The sequence below is a fragment of the Alligator sinensis genome, unplaced genomic scaffold, assembly GCF_000455745.1.
Source record: "Alligator sinensis unplaced genomic scaffold, ASM45574v1 scaffold313_1, whole genome shotgun sequence".
NCBI classification, from domain to species: domain Eukaryota; kingdom Metazoa; phylum Chordata; order Crocodylia; family Alligatoridae; genus Alligator; species Alligator sinensis.
Window position 1 is genome coordinate 2,783,487 of NW_005841939.1, and position 20,696 is coordinate 2,804,182.

At 37.4% G+C, this 20,696-nt stretch overlaps 1 protein-coding gene across 4 annotated transcripts in view; it reads left to right on the forward strand.

Annotated features, from left to right (window-relative positions):
• CRYBG1 (crystallin beta-gamma domain containing 1) overlaps window positions 1-20,696 on the forward strand; it is a 99,333-nt gene that overhangs the window by 74,921 nt on the left and 3,716 nt on the right. For all 4 annotated transcript variants that reach the window (XM_006019811.3, XM_006019810.2, XM_006019813.3 and 1 more), the window contains exons 14-21: window positions 5,350-5,476; window positions 5,631-5,663; window positions 8,429-8,541; window positions 8,851-8,980; window positions 13,008-13,147; window positions 15,581-15,704; window positions 17,582-17,737; window positions 19,309-19,471. In XM_006019811.3, coding sequence (XP_006019873.1) covers window positions 5,350-5,476; window positions 5,631-5,663; window positions 8,429-8,541; window positions 8,851-8,980; window positions 13,008-13,147; window positions 15,581-15,704; window positions 17,582-17,737; window positions 19,309-19,471 — 986 coding nt within the window. The remainder of the gene's footprint in view (window positions 1-5,349; window positions 5,477-5,630; window positions 5,664-8,428; window positions 8,542-8,850; window positions 8,981-13,007; window positions 13,148-15,580; window positions 15,705-17,581; window positions 17,738-19,308; window positions 19,472-20,696) is intronic.

Sequence of the window (20,696 nt, forward strand, 5' to 3'; positions counted from 1 at the left end):
ACCCATCCACCATGACTCTCTGGGTGCGACCCTCCAGCCAATTCGCCACCCACCGGACTGTGTAGTCATCCAAGTCACAGCCTCTTAACTTGTTCACCAGTATGGGGTGGGATACCGTATCGAAGGCCTTCCTGAAGTCTAAGTATACGACATCCACCCCTCCTCCATTTCGTAACCTGGTCATAAAAAGAAACTAGATTGGTCAGGCACGATCTGCCTGCCACGAACCCGTGCTGGTTTCCCCTCAGCATAATTTTTCCTGCCGGGCTCTCGCATATGTGAGCCTTGATAATTTTTTCAAAGACTTTGCCAAGGATGGAGGTGAGACTGACTGGCCTATAGTTGCCCGGGTCCTCCTTCCTCCCCTTCTTGAAAATGGGGACCACATTGGCCCTTTTCCAGTCCTCCGGGACTTGGCCTGTGTGCCACGAGCGTTCAAATATTCCTGCCAGTGGCTCTACAATGATGTCGGCCAGTGCCTTCAGCACCCTCGGATGGAGCTCATCCGGGCCTGCCGACTTAAAGGCATCCAGTTCTTCCAAATGACTCTGCACCATCTCAGGGTCTACGCGTGGAAGTCTGGCGCCTTGCTGCTGCCTGTCTACAACCCCAGTGAGAGACTTGTCGTGCCCCTCACTTAGGAACACTGAGGCACCCTCACTTAGGAACACTGAGGCACCCTCACTTAGGAACACTGAGGTCTCCTCACCTGTCATACCCTTTAAAGGATCTGGTGGCACCCTAGTTCAGAATCACTGCTATGGTGTATGTAGACGTGACTGGAAATTATGTATGTACAATTACGCTTTTATGTGTGTACAATTTCTTGATTTCCTACCTGGTATATTACTCTTGTTACATGGTGGAAAAGCTTTACTGATTCTAGTGAACTAACTTCCATGTGCTTTGCTCTGCTTCAAAAGGAAGTGTTTCAAAGATGTTCCTCATCCTTTGAGGATCATTTTTGAAGCACATTGGCCATTTTTTAAAGGATTTTCAGCTGAGAACATCTGTCAGTACACCTTTTGAAGTGCTTCAAAAGATGTCTATCCAGGCCCTATGTGGATACTTTTATACTGTGGATGTGCAGCTACCAAATTATTTTCAGTAGGCCATAAGACAGATATTCAATAGCACCATCTCAAATATGAGCCAGCTGCCTAAGCACTCTGTATCAATTATTTAATTTTTAAAAGTTATTTAGACCATTGAATACCATTAATAGAGAACTGCACTATACAGGCAATTGAGATTTGTCATTAAAGTTTTAAATAGCCGTCATGGTATCTTTTTATGTTAAAAATATACAAAATTTTAAATAAAGCTTAGAAGAGCTTACTTGTGTTTATAAATGAATGATACATGTATACAGTTTTCAACTATTGCTTTTCTAAGAAATGTTTCTGAAGAATACTTTCACTTTTGCATTTACTGCCTTATAAACAGATTGGATTAAAGCATGACTTTTTATTGCCTGCTTTTCAAACAAATCATTACAACGTTCACTATTCAGAAATGTTCCAGAAAAACCTCCCAGCAAAAATTTATAATATGGAATCCAGGGAATATTATGTTATGAACATTTGAAAATCTGTAACTTAAAAGAAGAGTTTTGCTTTCTTAAATCAGCTTTGATCTTTAGTTCCATGTTGGCAGTTTTACAGTTGGCAGAAGATGGAAGTATTTAGCAGCCAAAGGTAACACCCTGGCACAAGTGTAAACAAGTACTAAAAGCAGCTGCATAATTTTCTTGATTTCCTACCTGGTATATTACTCTTGTTATATGGTAGAAAAGCTTGTCTGATTCTAGTGAACTAACTTCCATGTGTTTTGCTCTGCTTCTATAAATGAAAACTACTTTTTAACCAATTTACAAGTAATTAGTTCCCAATGTGAACCTGACTTTCTTTATGGCATAAAATGAAATTGAAATAAGTTTTTAATAAGTGGTTAGTACTACTGAGAGTGGCTCTTATTTCAAGGTCATTGTAAACATAAAAGATCTGATCCTGAGATGTCCCAAGAACCCACAATGCTCTTTCCAAACATCTTCAATGATTTTCAGAGATATGGAAGCTAGCCTTGAATCTGTAGAGCACAAATAAATGCTAACACAACCTCAGAAATAGAAGGGGCTGCATTTAAGTGGCTTATCTGTTCTAGTTTTCCCCCCATACAGGGTTCCACTGGGTTCTGTATATAATCAGCCTGTATAAGAGAATTGTAGAAGTACAAGTGAAGTGGTTTCTCGTGAAAATACTTTAGTGTGCATAGGATTCCCTCCTCTCTGGATCTATATGATTATGACTTGGATGGTGCAGTTAAATCACAAATCAAGCCTGTAACTGAAATTAGGGCTGGAATGAAAGCTATCTGGCAGAAACTCAGTCTACCTAATATGGTTTTACAACTAGGTAAAGCATTCAGGAGAACTGGTGGAGATGTTTTTTAGCTCACTCCAAAAGAAAGTTTACTTTAAGAGTGTTGACGAACAAGTAGAATAAAGGGAGATGCAGTTGATAAAGTATATTTAGATTTTCAAAAAGCTTTTGCTAAGGTCCTTTACCACCGGCTCTGAAAGAAACTAAGCTGTCATGAGAGCAAAGGGAAGGTCCTCTTATGAAACAAGAACTGGTTAAACACAAGAAATAGAAAGTAGGACTAAATGTTTGCTTTTCACGGTGGAGGGCAGGCAAAGAATGGAGTCTCCCAGGGATCTGTGCTGTGTTTTACACTGTTTCATAACATATTCATAAACGATTTCGAAAAGGGTGTTAATAGAGAGCTGGCAGGTTGTAGCAGATACAAAATTATGCCAGGTAGTCAAATCCAAAGCTGATGGCAAAGACGTAGAGAAAGATCTCACAGAACTGAACAGTTAGGCAAAGTAGCAGATGAAGCTCAACATTGATAAGTGCAAAGTACATGGGGGAAAATAACCCTAACTATATATATACACTGTGAGGAGATCCAAGTTAGCTATTGATATGTATCATTTTAGAAGAGTCTATATAAAACTAATGTTGATTTTTTTTTTTTAAATGGGAAGAGAAACACATGGACCTACCGTGTCTTTCTTCCCTCTCATTTAAACTGGAAATCTTGTCGGGAGATTGAGGGAGATCCATTTTACTCCATTTTAATACCATCTCGTATATAAATGAAGCGTGTCATTTGTGTTCCCCTCTATGTTGTCCCTCCTCCAAAACAACACTGTGATATCTGAGAAATTCTCTTTTCTGAACCTGAAAACGAAACTTAGGTTTTTCATTTCACATTTTGTTAAATTAATTTATACTTGTTTTTGTGTGTTTTGGTAACTTACACATTATGGAGGTACGCTGGAGAGGGATCTGGTATATGGTTAAATCATCCTTAGGATTAGACTATCAGAAGTTATTGTTTTCACAGTAGTCATTATAATTTAAAATAACTGAAATAAGAGATTCTGAAATACAGTTGGAGATTGCTTATTTAAAATGTGTAAGGCTAGTTCATGCTCAGCAGAGATGCCCTGATAGCTGTATAATGTGAGAACTAGTGAACATCTGTTGAGAAACTGGCCAAGAAAGGTTCATTTTACAGCTTTCTAGTGTATAGGACGTACCTCAAACTTTTTTACCTATTAACTTACCCCACGTTCCTATGTTATTTTGACTAAATAGTTAAATAGATGGTTTGGGTGTGTGCCTTGGAATATGCCTCAAGTAATTAGTCAAAAGCATGTTAAAATAATCAGTTATACTTGAGTCAGAGGAAAGGTATAAATTCTTACCTTGAACAAATCCTACAGATCTCTCATGCTTCTTATGCATATGTTTAATTAATTTTTGCATTCCAGTTGTCAGATCCTCAACTGGTACGAATCGACATAGCTCTGCTTAAATCAGTGGAATTATGCCCTACTGAAAATCTCGTTCTTTGTGCTTGGAATAAAAATGCAGCTTCTTAGAATCCATTTGTTCAGAATGGGGAAATCCTCTTCAATTAAGAGTTGGTTTACAGTGAACTGAAGTAAAAATTTCACATTATTTCAGTGCTTTGCAATGTGAAAATTGCTGCTTGAGGTGAAATTTTTACAGATACTTCACTGTAAGAAAGCTACAGTTCAACCAAACATGGTAGCTATGCAGTGTGATAGCTAAGAGGGCAGGTGCAACCCTTGGGTGCATGAGTAGGGGAATATTGAGCAAAAGTAGGGAGCTGTTATCTCTGCATAAAGTTTATTGAAACTGTTACAGGAATATAGTGTTCATTTCTGGTGCCCTATATTTTACTGAAATAGGAGAGGATTTTGAGAAAATGGAAAGGAGTGGGCAAATACCTACAAGAATTTTTTTGAGTTCTGGAAAATAGAAAAGACAAAGGGAATGTAACATTTAACAGGTTACAGAAGGAAAGGTAAGAGCTGACATGCTCGTGAGCTACAAGTAATTACATTGTGGAAAGAGGCTTTCTCTTAGCAGGAGGTTCTTAATTCTAGTAGTCTAATTCGTGCTGACAAAGTTTAGCAGTGGGGAGGGGGACTTTTGAATGGAGCTAGCTCTGAGGGCAAACTGCTTCCAATTCAACTCCCTCCCTCCCACACCCACAGCTACTTGCCACTGCTGCATCTCCTCATCACTTGGGTGAAGCTTTCTGCCACTGAAACACTGCAGAATTCCAGGCCAGAACCCCAAAAAAGGCCAGATAAATGGCCCTGCAAGCCAAATACAGCCCTAGGACCATAGGTTGCCCATCCCTGGTCTAATTCATAACAAAATTTAATACTAAGAAGTAAACCTAGACAAAGTCAGAATAGAAATAAGGTGCATATTTTTAACAGTAATGATAATTAACAATTGAAACAATCCACCTGTAGGTGGGCTATATTATTTAATGCTTGAAGTTTTTAAATCAGGGTTAGCTGCTTTTCTAAAAGATATGGTCTGCCTGGACCAAAAGTAGTAGGCTTGATGCAGAAACCACTTGTGAAAATATACCATTTCAGGCAGTCATGCTTAAGTGGTCATAATGTTATTTCTGCCATTAAAATCTTAGAATCTATTAATGTGTTTGACTTTGTTTTAACATTTAATCTTTAGGTAATAAGTTATTTCTGTTGGTAGCATTATTCCCTAACACAGCAGATTCTGTGCCCTAGCAAAATAAATACATAAAAGCTCTTAATCGCACTCAATTTTCGTGCATACATGTTTTATAATAGCAGCAGGGTATTTATAATACTAATGCTTCTTTTAATGTGTTTTTATTTATCAGTGTGAATACTATCCTCATTGTTTAGAAAATGGACACAATTAGCCATTTGTTATAGTATGCATCAGCATTTTTTAAACTTTTTTTTTTCAGGTGGGTCATCTATGAGAATCCTGACTTTACAGGAGAGCAGTATATACTTGATAAAGGACTGTATCCCAGCATTGAAGCCTGGGGGGGCAAGGACTGTAAAATATCTTCGGTTCAGCCTATAGTAGTGGTAAGGAGATTTATTTGTGTAATTTTCTCCCAAAACTTTATCTCCTTATCACACTGATTTACACAGGTTCTTCAAATAGTAAGCTCCTGTGTGCTCTTGTATTAATTTGGCATTCCTAATATCTTTTTTTTTGTTTGTTTTCCAAATGTTTTAGGATGCTGCCAGTAGCCAAATGGGAAAATTCAAGGTAAGAACCTCTTCTAAATTTATAAAACAAATGCACAATGCATGTAACATGGGTAAATAGAAAAAATTATGCCAGATCTATCAAAATATCATTTAGTCAGATAGCTGTAAGTTACTAAAAATGAGGCCTGAAGGAGGGTACTGAGTCCTGAAAGCTTGCCTCTGTTTGGACCAACCATGCAGTCGGTCCAATAAAAGATACCACCCACAAGAATTCTTGCTTCTTACATAAACATGTCCAGGCATTTTTAAACACCTAAAATGAGGCTAAAGAGAATTTAGGTGCTTAAATCTAAAGTTGCACTTCTGAAAATCATGCTTTGGCTACTGCCTAACCTTGGAGTCACCTAACCTCTAATGGCACCTCAGTTTTTTTTACCCCAGAAGTTCTTTAAAGTTCTCCAGGTGCTTCTGCATACAAACAGAAGTGCCTCACATTTGAGAGACCTGACTATTCTGGTGCCTATCTTGCATATAGGTAAGGTATGTCCAATCATTTATTTTCCGTGTGATGACACAGTCTCAGCAGAAAGGGTAGAGGGGACCCTTATCCCAGATTTGCCTCTAGTGTTGGTCAGGGCATTTTTCTGAGAGATGGGAGATGTCAGTTTTAGTACCTTTAGGCAGAGAAGGGAATTTAATTGACTCTTCCACATCATAGCTGAGTTCTTTGAAAAATACACCTGACCCTAGATTGCTGGGCTTTAAAAGAAGAGGCTAACTCTGATTTGTTTTTTTAAAGAAGTAACTAGGTGTCTTCGCTCAGGACAAAGTTCAAGGCGGTCCCAAACTCTTCTTGTGAATTGTATAAGAGAGCCTATTGCCTAATGCAGGGTGGGCTTTTTACTCCAGGGGCCAGACATCTAAAAGGCATTGCTGTGCATAATGCTGCAATTCTTAAGTCTATCCTTGGGTCTAACGTTTAGTTAATTCTATTCATGATACACGAACTACAAAAAATCAGGTTCATGCTGTCAGTTTAAAAAGTAGTAAAATCTTGGTGCTTAACATTAAAGCAGTGAGATATGACTAAATAGGCAGAGAGAGCTCATCTGTTCAGTGAGACATACTATTTTACATTGGCCTCTGTTTAAATTCCCAGTTAACATTAACAGAAGAATAAGGGTCTCTTCCACCCCATCCCTTTAATTCAAGTATCTGAACTTTTTAGGGTTGTTCTGGGTGCATCTACACCTGCATATTAATGCATAGAAATACATTCTGTTACATCTCGTGCTGGAGTTTATTGCTCCTGTGCACCACGTTTACATATGTGCCCAAAACTGCAGCATGTTGAGCTGGGTCTGAACAGCATTGACTGGCAGGAGGCCTGTGGTGGGGATCAGCCTGCCAGCTTGGGGCTGCTCTGACCTGGGTCAGCATGCTGCAGAGGGACTGGCTGGGACGTGAGGGTGCTTCCCCTTGCACTGAAACACCCTCGTGCCCTAGCCAGCCCCGTCAGTGTCTACACATGCATTGCAGCACACACAAAAATTCCACAGTAGGATAGTACTTGTATTTACAAGTACTAACCTGCTGCGGAATTTATTAGTTTCCTGTGGTCTAATAGGACCACACATGTAGATGCTGAGATGTTTACTGCAGAGCCAATTGTCTAATTAGCTCTGCAGTAAATGTCACATGTAGATGAACCCTCTGTGTATAAAATTGCGGTGCATTGTGGGTTCTTTTCTTTTCTAACTTCAGTCTAAATGCAAGTAAATATGTTTTAAAAGGTTTTTATTTATTTTATTGGGGTGAGGGGGTGTTTTGGTTTTTTTTAAGTTTTGGCTAGTTAAGTATAGTTTTTGGCAGAGGAAAATTATTAAGGTTGTTTACTGCCCAAGAGAATATCAGCAGAAAGCTATGCAGTTAGAATTTAGGACCAGATCCAAAAAAAGGATTTGAGCACTAAAAAAATGGAACTATGCCTGTTGTCTACACCTGCATATTAAATGTATCTAAAGTGTTAAACTAAAGAACAGATATTACACTTGTTCTAGGGACAGATTCTGTTATACACGCTTAAATGAGTATATCTTTTAAGTGCGACTCAGGTTTGCATTCATTATTATGATGTGGACGACTTCTGTATGATTGGGTTTCATGGATAAACTACCCTTCTGTATTAATTAATAGGCTTACTGTTTAACAAAATGACTGTGTGGGGCTTTCAGCCTAGGGTGAAATTTTACAGAGTAGAAAAACATTCTTATAAGTGTTGACACAAACAAAGTGATAGCAGGGCAAGTACTGTACACCTTATCTAGAAATTTGTACCACACCCATCCTTGCAGAATCTCAGTATGTTAAAAATTATGCTTCCATTTATATTCTCAGAATTCAAATACATTATTATTTGTGAGGAAAATGTATTTCTTATATTAAGTAATTAAAGAACAGGAACAGAAGAGTTTTATGGACCTTTCATTAATCATGCAATTATTCCTGCCTTTCAAGGAAAATTTAAAAATTTGCTGTGGTAGATATTTGTGTTTAGCAGTAGTTGTTGAATTCTTTTGTATGTTACTGAATGATTTACTGTCAAAAATAATAATCAAACTTATTGAATGGTCATTTTTAAATGTTACTTATGTTAATAAAGTATTCATAAAAGTATGTTGCAAAACTGAAGGATACTGGATTTTTAAATATAATTGACTATAGCTATCCATTGGAGGTAATGTGTGAGTTGCTATACTGCTGAGTGTATTATTAACATTATAAAATGCTCTTTTTTAACTGTTTGTTTTTATAATATTAAAGGTCCAGTTATTTTCAGAACCAGAATTCAAGGGTAGTTGCCAAATTGTTGAGAGAAACACCAATCACACTGGCATTTCATTTGCTACAAAATCTTCAAAGGTTTTGGCTGGCAGGTAAGTACAGAATTATATGATTATTATAAAATACACCAAAATGGCAAAAGATCATAATTAAAATAGTGTAACAACTTTCAATAGTCAGAAATGGCTTCACAAACCCAGGTGGAGTTGAGTGGAAGAAAAACAGTAATGTTTCATGATTCATTGTATTATCATTTAATCCATTCTCTATGAAGATGGCCATGTTTCTTGGCATGGTTTATAATTTAGTCTATTTACAACCTAAAAACAATTGAGAAGGTCTAGCAAAAGTTTACTTATTAATGGAATTGTTAATTATAATTTAATCATCACTTCTTGTAGCTGGATAGCATATGATAGAGAAGATTTTTCTGGAAACCAGTATGTATTAGAAGAAGGAGTGTATCCTACACTGTCTGCAATGGGATGTCCACCCCAAACAAACCTTCAGTCTCTACAAGTTATCAACATTGTAAGTATGATTGGATAAGTACACACAGATGCTTTCATAATACTTAAGGTCTCATTTTTGCAATTGTAAAAAGACAGAGAGGCATAGGTGGTACAGGAACATATTCTGCTGTTCAGTGACCCGTGGGTAACGAATCTATTTTGCAAAGGACATGATCCTACAGAACCAACAAGTGCTATCACTAGTGGTACACTTGTTGGCAGTAAGCATAAAAGAGTCAAGAATGATTTTAGCAGGGAGTGAGTTGCTGCTTTCATGAATGCCTCATGCCTCCTGAGGCTGGGCGGGTACAACAAGCGCCTCCAGGCAGCAGTGTCGGTGGCGGGGGTGTGGTGGCGGCGAGCAGGGACCACCCACAGGCAGCCACAGTGGTGGCAGGGGTGGTAATTGGTGACCACCTGCAGATGTCACCAGCAGTGGAGGGGTGGCAAGCAGCTGCTGGCAGTGTCAGCGGCGGCCAATCTCGGAAGGGGCATAGCCAATCTCAGGGGTGCATGTGCACCCACATGTACCCCCTACGCATCACCAGTGGCTGCTTTTCACTATAGGTGGTCCCTTCAAGTAATGTTTGAGGTGGTTGCAGGACAGCATAAGTAAGCGTCCCAGCTTCTGTCCATGGAGCATGTGCCTAAAAAGGAATTAAACTTTACAAAAATTAAACTAGTTATAAAGGGTCATTGTCAGTCCTGTTCATTTGCTCACCTATAGCCATTCTTCTAAATAAGCAACAAAACTGAACCTTGCATTTGAAAATTGGAATTCTATATTATATTAAAAAATTACTGATATATCAGTAAAATATTTTATGTAATTAATATAGAAATTTGTCTCTGTCTGTAATTTTTTCCAGCAAACGAGAAATCAAATGGCTTTTTATTTTGAGCTTTTTATGTACTAGGGGTCAACAATAAGTTGACTGGACCCCACAAAAAAATTATTACAGTAAATTATTTGCAGGACCGTACCAAGTGTTTTAAAGCTAATATAAATATTAAGTAAATATAGTAAAAAATTCGGTGATTTGGTTACAGGAGGTTTTTATTAATTACAAGAGCGCAAAAGTAAGCTGAACCCTCTTCTTCAAATTTGGCCTTTATAGTGCGCACTCACTTTTTTCCATTGCAGGAAAAAAGTACCAATATTTGTCATTTTTAGCCTCTGTATTAGTTCTTAATGCACAATAGAAACCCCAGAAAAGAGCCTCTGCAGATGTATCCTACTTTTTTCACTTCTTTTGCCATGTTCCTAATGCATATTATTAAACATTTTTTTTAAAAATGCATGTGGACATGAACAGTAACAGAATAATTTAGTATATTGTATTCTTTTATTCATGGCATTAGAACAGTTATGGAGTTTTGAATGCTTGCTTTTGTGTAGAAGGATAAACTTACTCTTTGAAAACTTGTCCATAGTAAAGGAAAGTAGACTGGCTAAAATGACAGGTATTTGTTTGTTCTATTTCACAAGCACTTCCCAGGTTTGTTCTGTAACAGGTTTTATTAGGCCTAGCAGGGGTAAGTATAATTCTATGTTGTGTATTTTGTATGTTGTTAATTATGTCGTCTTAGATTAATTCCTTGAGGAGAAGATGAGTTGAGCAAGAGAGCCTATGTTCTACTTCTTTATATTTGTGTAACAGCAAACCAGTGTATGGAAAGTAAAGAGCTACTGGCAGAAATGCGTGCAGTTGTGTAAAGCTCACTTTCATAATTCTGCAGAGGTTGCTTTTTCAGATCTTACCTTTCAGCTTTTTAGCCAGCTTTGCCCCTCAGGTTTTTTGGCCACTTTTGCACTGATGCCACTCATTCTCAGTACCATATTTTTCTGCTTCTCCCTCAAATACGTTCCACATCTTTGTGGTATTACCTGATCTTAATACAATGGGTTACTTCCCCTTCCCTCCCTCACATCCCTTCTCCAGAGACCCACTTCTAATTATATACCTACAAGAAAGAAAAGCGAAATATTCAAAAGCACCTGAGGAGTTTAGGAGCACATATCTCTTTTTTTTTTTTTAATTCATTGGAGCTTATATTCCTAAATCCTACAGGTATTTTTGAAAATGTCTCCCTAAGACGGGGGTGCTCAACCTCAGGCCCGCAGGTCAAATGCAGCCTTCAGAGATGTGGCATCCAGCCCACAAGACTTCATATGGGTCAGGAAATTTGGTGGCAGGGGAGCAGTGGCAATCAATACTGCCACTGTCCCCTGCTACCAAATTCCAAAGACCCATGCAGTAGGCTCAGGGCCAAGCCATGCCTTGTGCCCTGCCCCCCTCCACTCCGCATGGAAGGCTCAAGGCCAGGTCACGTCCCCTTCCCCCCCAGCATGGCCAGATTGGGTCCACCATCTGCATCCAATCCTCAGAGGGTCTGAGCACCATCTGTCTGGCCCACAGGGAGAAAAGGTTGGGCACCACTGCCTGAAGACGTCAGAACCATTTGTTTATCCAAACTATTTTTCTGCATCATGCTGTGTGCTAGCATCTTCTGAATAACTTAATTATTGATAGCAAATTTTGCATTTCGTCACCCCCTCCCAGTGTCATGTCTTAAGTTATGCTGTAAACTCTTCAGAGTAGGACTCTTTGATCTTGCTTGTACTGCAGATCTACTCTATTGGGTGCCAAATAAATACATATTTAATTAGTAACTATAAAACCTCAAGATGTACGTGTATGTTTCTAAGCTCTTTTTAACACAAGTGCTAGTTTTATACAATGTAATAAAATTAAGTAATTGTAGGTTTTAAAGTTTCTAACTGACCTACATGCCCTTTTAGCTGAAGGGAGTATTGTGCAATGACATTACTGAGTCATGAAAATACCTAAGATGGAAGGTGTGGTTCAAAGTCAAATGGTTTCATTTCCCCTCCTTTTTCCACTGCACACTCAGAATATGTTATTTTTGAGGTACTGCTTTGGGCTATGGGGTGATTATTAACCAGTTTAATACCAGCAACCATAGCCCTTTCATTCAAAGATGCAGCCACAGGAGGAGGGAAAGTAATAAAGGGGACTTTCTTATGCAGTAGTCCCGTGGCTAGAGCACTCATCCAGAAAGTGATCTGTATTCTAGGCTCCTCTGAGCTTGAGCAGGTTCAAACATACATCTCAGGGAAGGTGGACTATCTTCAACCCTCTAGCTAAAGTCATGCCAGTAAACAGATCTCTCGCACCCAGTGAAGAAGGCACTCACTTGAGAGGGAGTATCTCTAACCCAGTGATTATGGTGTTCTGCCCCAAATGCTGTTTATGCATTTTATCCAACATTCTCTTTAAGAAAAAAAAAAGGGTAGGGGTGGGAATGCCAGTCATCCAAGTTGTTTCAGTGGGGTTCATAAGAACAAAGGATCCAACCACCACAGAACAGACTGGGAGATTAGAGCCTTAGATGTTTTATGTTAAAGGCATGCATTTGATCAGGCATGTGACCCCAGAAACTATCTTGAGGATTACTTAATGAATACTTGTTTCCTCTTGTGGGCCATAACTTTGTTCAAAATAAGAGGTATGGTTCCTTTCCATTCCTCCACTCAGATGACAGTGGAAAGCAAGGAGTTCTAGATAGTGACATTTCTTAGGCTCTAAAGATCTTTTTAAAATGGTTTCCATTCAGCATGGAGAATGCACATTCCCCAGTGATAGATAACTGAACAATACAAGAGGGGTTTGACTTATAATTATAACTTGGTTTAAAGTATATTTATGATATTATATGCAGCCCAAATGCATAGAACCATGGGTTTGTTTTCTTTAATAAGGATAGATTTGTCCATTGAATGCAAAAAAGGTGTGTGTGTGTGTGTGTGTGTGTGTGTGTGTGTGTGTGGATATAAGGGTGTTGTTATGAACAACCTTCTGTTGATGAGAAACAGTGGCAAGAGGAGTTTCTGATATTCTGTCCCAAAAGGAAAAAACGTTTAAAAAAATAAAGAATTTTTGTGGCTTGATGATGATCTTTATGACCTCTTGAGTTCCACGTGTAATTTAAAAGTACTAAGTAAACCTCCTCTTCTAATTTAGGAGCTTTCTGAACCATGCATAGCCCTTTTTGAAAAGGAAGATTTCCAAGGAAAGAAAATAGCATTTACTACAGAAATCTTAAATCTCCAGTTCCTGGGATACAATCCTCGAATAGCTTCAATTCAAGTGTCTGGTGGCATGTAAGTTTAAACTTACTACTTACTTTTGTGGAAATTAAGTAAATGTTAAATAGTACAAAAATACATGTGTAATGACAATAAGGAACATTGGGTTGAAATATTTCTTCACAACTCCATCTTGATTTGCCAAGAGACAGGCTCAAAAGCTACTTCCTATGAGATGACATCGCTGGAGAAGAAAGTGCTCTGTATCTTCTGGGCTAGGATGAGAAGCTTGAATTTGTATAAAACTGATGTGGGTATTGACTCCTTCATCCCATAGAAGTAAATTTATAGGATTGGTGCCTTAAGGAAGTGTTCTTGCAAATTCCTCCAGTAATGTTTCACTATATTGTTTCATTCCACAGTTTGTTGTGCACTGATGGGCACTATTTACATGGGATGTACTGTTCTCATCTCAATCGATAGGAAGCTGCTTTAGAAAGTCTCCCATATTTACTCCATTACCTAGTCACTACAAATGAAGAGAGGATAGCTTTGGATCATTGTCTTTCTTCAGTCTAAACTAGTGAGATTTCTCTGATTCAGTGGTAAACTCTGATTCAGTTTAGTGGGACTTCTTAGTATGAAAGTATTTATTATGAAAACATTTTCTTTTGTTGGTTTACCTTAAACTCTTAGACTGTGTTTAAAAAAAAAAGGATTCTTTGATTTCATACATGCTGGCATACAAATAAATGGCTTGAGGGAGTCTGAAAATTCTTCCTTTTAATATAGCTTTAATCTCCTTAGATCACACACTACAATTAGAATACTTCTGTTGAGTCTTCCTCCAAAATACCCACCTTAATTCTATAAATAGGTTTTTAATTTTTTTTTTTACTCTGAATAAAATTTGCATTTAAATATATATTTTTTTAAAGTTAAAATTGAAGACTATGATACCCCAGAGGAGTCCAGCACTGCCCTGAATTGGATGGCTTAACTCAAGCTATCTTCAAGCATGCCTCATATTTGTCATCTGGACAAACTAGTGGGGATATTTTCATTTGCTCATTGAACAGAGATTTGAAGTTAATTCACCGGAAGAGGTCCTCAGGGGATAGAAATTCTGTTTTACAAAGGATTTTGAATTCTTAGCATCTCTCTGCATTTCAAATAGAGAGGTTTTGTATCTATAACCTGCATACTTAAATAAATTCAGATCAGTTGAAAAGTTTTCATCTTGATTTTGCTTCGCTTTCTTATTTTGTACGTTATAAAAGTAAAACTTAACAACACATTTTTAAAAACTAAATAGTATTATGGGACCATTAAGTAATCATTTAAACAAACAGAACTCCTGTTCCCTGTCTTCAGGCTGGTCTCTGTAAAATTACTATGATGGTAGGGTTAGAGTACAATATATGGAGAGCAGAGCCAACAAATGTTGTACAGTTACTATCCTGTAACATTAACATAATACTTAAGTCTCAATCATGTATGCCCTTCAAGTAGAATTGGCTAGTGTTCTGATTTCTGTAATGACCATCAGGAAGAATTTTAAATTTCTTTGGAGAGGTATGAAAATATTTCTACCCTGACTTAGTAATATTGGTCCTCAACCAGCCAAAGTGCAATCATTTGCATAATTACTGAAAAGCTGCTTCTCATTTTCCAATACAGGAAATAATCTGAAGCCAAAGGCCAATTTGTTTCTTGGCCAAAGATGCGGTTACCACTCAGTCACTAGAAGCACAGCCTCAATTATATGTGCGCTTCCTATTCTAGGACAATAAATCACTGTGTTCTGGTTGTTCAGTGCCTTCAGAATTCCCTGCCCGTGCACCAGTGGCCAGGTCCATTGCTGATCCCTGTCTTCATCAGATCCCAAGCTTATTAAAACCTTCTCTGCTGCACCTTCTTCCCTATTGCAGGGGTTTTCACCAATAAGAGTAGCTCATTTTAAAAAAAGTAAATTTCATACCTGGTTATAATTGGGTAAGAAGTTTGGGAGAAGTTTGGAAATTTAGGTACCCCCATATTTGGTGACTCATTTCACGGTAATATAGAATAATAAGCATTCTGAGAAGCCCTGTGTGTTAGAACTCCTGGGATTATTGCACACAGGGCAAAATCTGGCACGATGGTGAAAAAAAGCAGGCACTAAGTTATTTGTGTATGTCTGTGCACATCCTGACACTGTGTGTTCATAAGAGCATTGTACTTCGTACTCTTTTTAAGCTAAGAAAATGCTTTGTTTCATTTGGGGTGGGATTTATTTTTTGGACAAGATTTAGAAATGTGAACCCAAATCTACAACTCCTGGCACAGCTGCTATACATCCAGAGATGATTTTATTGCTTTGGAGATCAGTTGAAAATAAATATGTTCATTAGCACTGCTGACATAAGCACAACCTTTTGGTGTGATAAAACTTCTAAAATATCACTTAATATTTTCAGAAGCAGCCATCAATACATCTGATATTTCACAAGCATTTTGTATTTTCAGATGGGTAATCTATGAACATAGTAATTACAGAGGACGTCAGATGTTGCTATCCCCAAATGATATCCCAGACTGGTATAAACTAAGTGGATATCACCAAATAGGCTCTCTACGACCTTTACTACAGGTGAGAGAAGGGCACTGGTCTCCTTTATGTGCTTTCTGTATTTTTATTGTTGATGTCTTTGTTCTTGCAGTACAGAATTAAAGGCAACATTATAATCCTGTTGCAGGTCACAAAAAACAGAAATGGGGAACCTGGAGGGAACATATTTTGAAAATTTTGTCTATGTTACCATTCATAATATTTCTGTGGACTGTGCCCCTTGGTTTTGCAGTTCTGTTTCCCAAAGTCAAAACTGTCTTCCATGTACACTTGAAACCAAATAAAAATTACTTGTGAGCAAATCACTTTAACTGAATTACTTCAACAAGTGGTCAACCTTCTGAATTCCCCACTGGTCACAGACTCTGTCTGCATCATCTTCAGCTATTCTCACAGATTCAACCAAATTACCCAGGGAAACTGCTAATTTTTGCCTAGATACTTCAACCAGAATCATTTAATCTGTTTTCTTGAAGAAAGCAAAAACAATTCTAGTCTGTTTTATAAACTTTTAAATATGTAAATTGATTAGTTGGTGATACTGTATAAAGTACTGTCGTGACTTTTTTTGTAAGGATCATCTCATTTGAGGTTGAAGCATCATGACATCATGGGGGTTACAAGAAATAATGGCCATAAGCTAGCAGAGAGCAGATTTACACTGGACATTAGGAAGAACTTCTTCACAATTAGAGTGGCCAAAATCTGGAATGGGCTCCCAAGGGAAGTGGTGCTCTCCCCTACCCTGGGGGGTCTTCAACAGGAGGTTAGATAGGCATCTGGCTGGGGTCATCTGAACCCAGCACTCTGTCCTAAATACCTATGCAGGGGGTCAGACTTGATGATCTATTGAGGCCCCTTCCGACCCTAACATCTATGAATCTATGACTACACAGATATTAATACCTAGCCCATCCTCATAAATTCTAATACTGAAGGTTTATATTAAGCGATGCTTTATTGGGGGTGGAAAACTTTGCAGTTCACATCGTCCAAGTTTTAAAGCGCTTAGTATCTATAACGAATGCATTTTCTCCCTGTCCTATAAATGTCTGCTCGAGCCTCGAAGACAAAGCAGAGAAATTAATCCAGAATAAATTAAGATGTGAATTTATAACACAGTAGCTATTTCACACAAGTGTGTAAAGCTAGATCCCACAAAGACACCCTTAGTGCATGATTGATAACAGTATCTGTACAAGAGTTAAGAGTGTAATTCTTATAAGAACCACTTGCCTGCTTCCTATGGACTACAAATTTTAAAGCACTGATACAGAATGAAGAACTCTTAAGCCTTGGGTCTTGTCAGATTTTGTTTTGTTTTTTTAAATATTTTAATAGGAAATTCAGAGCCTTTTGGGGGGAGACAAGAGGACAGGTCCCAAGTATTATATTGAATAATACTAAGTGCATCTACATGTACATATTAATGCGATGCAATAAACTTTGATGCATATTGTGCCAAAATTTATTGCTCCCAGAAGCTGTGTTTACATGTGCACCAGGGACCACAGCACATTAAGCTGAGTTGGAGCAGCTTTGGCTGGCAGGGGACCTGGGGGGTCAACCTGCCAGCCTGGGGCTGCTCTGACCCAGCTCAGTGTGCTGCAGAGGGGAGTTTCTACACATATGTTGCTGCGCACAAAAAAAAACCTCAACAGCAGAGTAGTACTTGTATTTACAAGTACTAACCTGTTGCAGAGTTAATTAGTTTCCTGTGGCCTAATAGGGCTGCAGGTGTAGACACTGAGACTTTGCTGCAGAGCTAATTGGGCAACTCCGCAGTAAACATCTCATGTAGATGTACCCAGTGAGCAGCAACTGCTTTGAGGTTAACCAGGAACAGGATGTGTTCCTGCATGAAAGAGGCTATGGTTAAAATACTGTTGTTTTTACAGAAACTTGTATACTTCAGACTTCGAAACAAGAAAACAGGACAGTTCATGTCAACTGATGGAAATCTAGACAATTTGAATCTTCTGCGAATACAGGTTTCAGAAGATAAATCAGATGATCAAATATGGGTTTATCAGGATGGATTCATCAAGTGCAGGGTGAGGTTAATGTTTTAGTGGAACTCTTGTTTTTATACACATAGAATGATATATCTCAGTATAGCAGTCTGTATAATTATGCGACTCAAAATCCTTTTAAAGATTCACAAGAGCACTGCCTGTTGTCTCTACAGTATCATATTTTCTTGCATACAACACCTTGGAATATAACATGTCTTATTTTTGGAAGACAGATTGAAGAAAAAGCATCTTTCCTTGTATTAAGTAACTGAGGCTACATGTGCAACTTAAAGCTATATAGAAACCAACTATAAAATTATTACACATTTTCCAATAATAACTTTATAGCTGGTTAGGCCTTTTTAAAGTGCCATAGTTAATTTGTAGCCAGTCTAAATCAATTAACCAGATTTTTTTTGTGTAATGCATGTAACATCTAGAGAGGGCCTGAGTAGCAGCAGCCAAGGAGTAGAGCCTGCTTATTGTTCTGCTCCATATGTGTCTTGTCCAGATTTTACTTTAACTTTTGCACTAACTGGCAGAGACTTCTTACCATATTTCTTGCACAGAATGCATGCTGCAGTTTCCAGCAGCTGTTTTTTAGGATGAAAAGGATATGTTGTATGCAAGAATATACAATATTTTTTTGCCTTTGGAAGTAATATATTCTCACTCCAATTATGTCTTTCATTTTTTTTCTTAAACCTGCTTGCTATATGCTTTTATTTCTGAAATTAAAATGCAATGTATTATATTTTTTCCATGTCATACTTCTCCATTTAACCGAAACACACATTAAGTTTATTTGCATTGAGCCTCCCCTTTTCTGAATGGCATAAATTAATGAAACCCAGGATCCCTGGTTATGTCTGATTTTAAAAAATACCCAATTTTCAGTTTAAAAAAAAATGTAACCCCAAATCTACATTTTTCCATGTTTCATTTTAAATGACAGAAAAATGTGGATTTGGGGTTACTTTTTTTAACCGAAAATTGGGGATTTTTTTTTTTAATCAGACAAAACCAGGATCCCTGATCATAACAAACAACAACAATTGATATTCAAATGAAGAGTTTATTTTGTGTGTATTTAACCAACTAAAGACCTTTAGATTTTTTAAATCCAATATGATTGATTTGACTATTTCTGCTACAGGTCAAATATACAATCAGGATCATAACATCCTATCTTTATAGAGGAAGGAAAATAAATACCTAATGTTCCTTTTGTCACATTAAAAATGTCATCTAAGAAATTCAAACCAGGAAAAGACATCTTTTTACAATCTAGTGTGATAACCCATTTTCAGAAATCCTTCTGCTCAAGCTTGAGCATCCTTCTCACGTGAATCAGTTTTGCCAGTCCTGCATGGAAACTGAAAGAGTTCCCCTGTAGGTTGCCAGCAGGAAGACAGACTTGGTGGGGAAAGACGTGGAGAAATAAATAGCATAGACTAAAGTAAAACCTGGCTGATTTTTCCTAGGGATAGAAAGTAGAAACCAGATCTGTTCTCTCCTGTCTATATCCTCCATCAGTGACGAGATAAACTTGGGTACAGATGTTAGAAACAAAGCTGACTAACTCAGGTTTTATGTTTTTTATTATACAGATGGTTGAAGAATGGTGCTTGACAATTGTAGGAAATCTTATAACTCCTGGCTCTAAACTGGGTCTGTCACTTGAGCAGAATGAAGATAAACAATATTGGCATATTCATCCTGATGGCCGAATCTATAGCAAGATGAAACCAGAACTGGTTTTAGATATCAAAGGTAAGCACTTGTTGTCTTGTTATGTCATTTCAGTTGCACATGTCATGATGGGCTTTGCACTTAAATATTCCCATAAGTTTAAATATGGCTTTACACTTCAGACCATTTGATCATTTAATATCACCTTCTGCATTACATAATTCTTTTTTACTCAGTAATTTCTACAGGCTCTTAACCCATAGATGTCTTTTTTTTTTACCCCCAAAGTGTATATTTATATTTCATTATTTGGAAAACCCAAGGTTTTTTAACTTGGTGATGTGCATAAAATTCTTCAAAATATAAAATGTGGAAGAAAAGAAAAAACATACATTTATTGTCTTGATTTGTTTGGGCTGTATTTCTGTATTATATAGCTTATACACTTAAGTAGTTGTTAACCCAAAGGATGTAAAATTTTATTTGGATTTTTCTTTTAATGCTAAAACAAGATTAAGATTATAGTAGTGTCAGATCTGTAGGCACTTGCTGTTAATATATAACAGCTGGTGTTAAAACTTTTTAAACATTGTTTCATTTAGATGCAACTCTTGAGCTGTTTACTTTTTCCATCTTTTTAACATTCACAACAGAATTAACCCACTATTTTTGTTTTCACTATTATGTTTTTTGCACTTTACTTTTGTTTTTTTTAATTTAAATTATCTCTAAACAACTCAGCTGTTTTAATTTTATTCTATTTAAAACGTTATTTGAAATAACATTGTACTGCTTATTAGAACAGCTGAGTTTTTTGGAAACAAAATGAGTAGAGATAAACATGGATTGTGTGGACACAAATGAAGGGAAAGCTTAAACAATGTTGGCTCTCAAAGTTTCTCTTACACCAGTGCCTTAATTTCTCCCCCCACCCACCTCCACCCCTTCCAAAAGGGAAAGCATGATTATTAATTAGAAGTTTTATCAAAAGGAATCCAAGTCAACAGAGGCTGTTCATGACCCCAGGCAGAATTCTTTTTTCAATCTTAATTGAGCTACTAGAAGAGGCAAAATATTTACATACTGGCTTGTCTTCAGTTAAACTTTTTAAAAGGATGTCAAATTCATGCTGTTTAATTGCAAAATACCATGTTGAGTTGATCCAAAAGGTAAACTATACATCTAAAGAGAGTGAGATTTAATATCCTAATATGCCTTGGAGAATGCTTTAGCTGTCTGTTCTCTTTCCAGTTTTGTGTGTCAGGCTCCTAAACAGGTTTTTTAAAATATATATATATATATATAT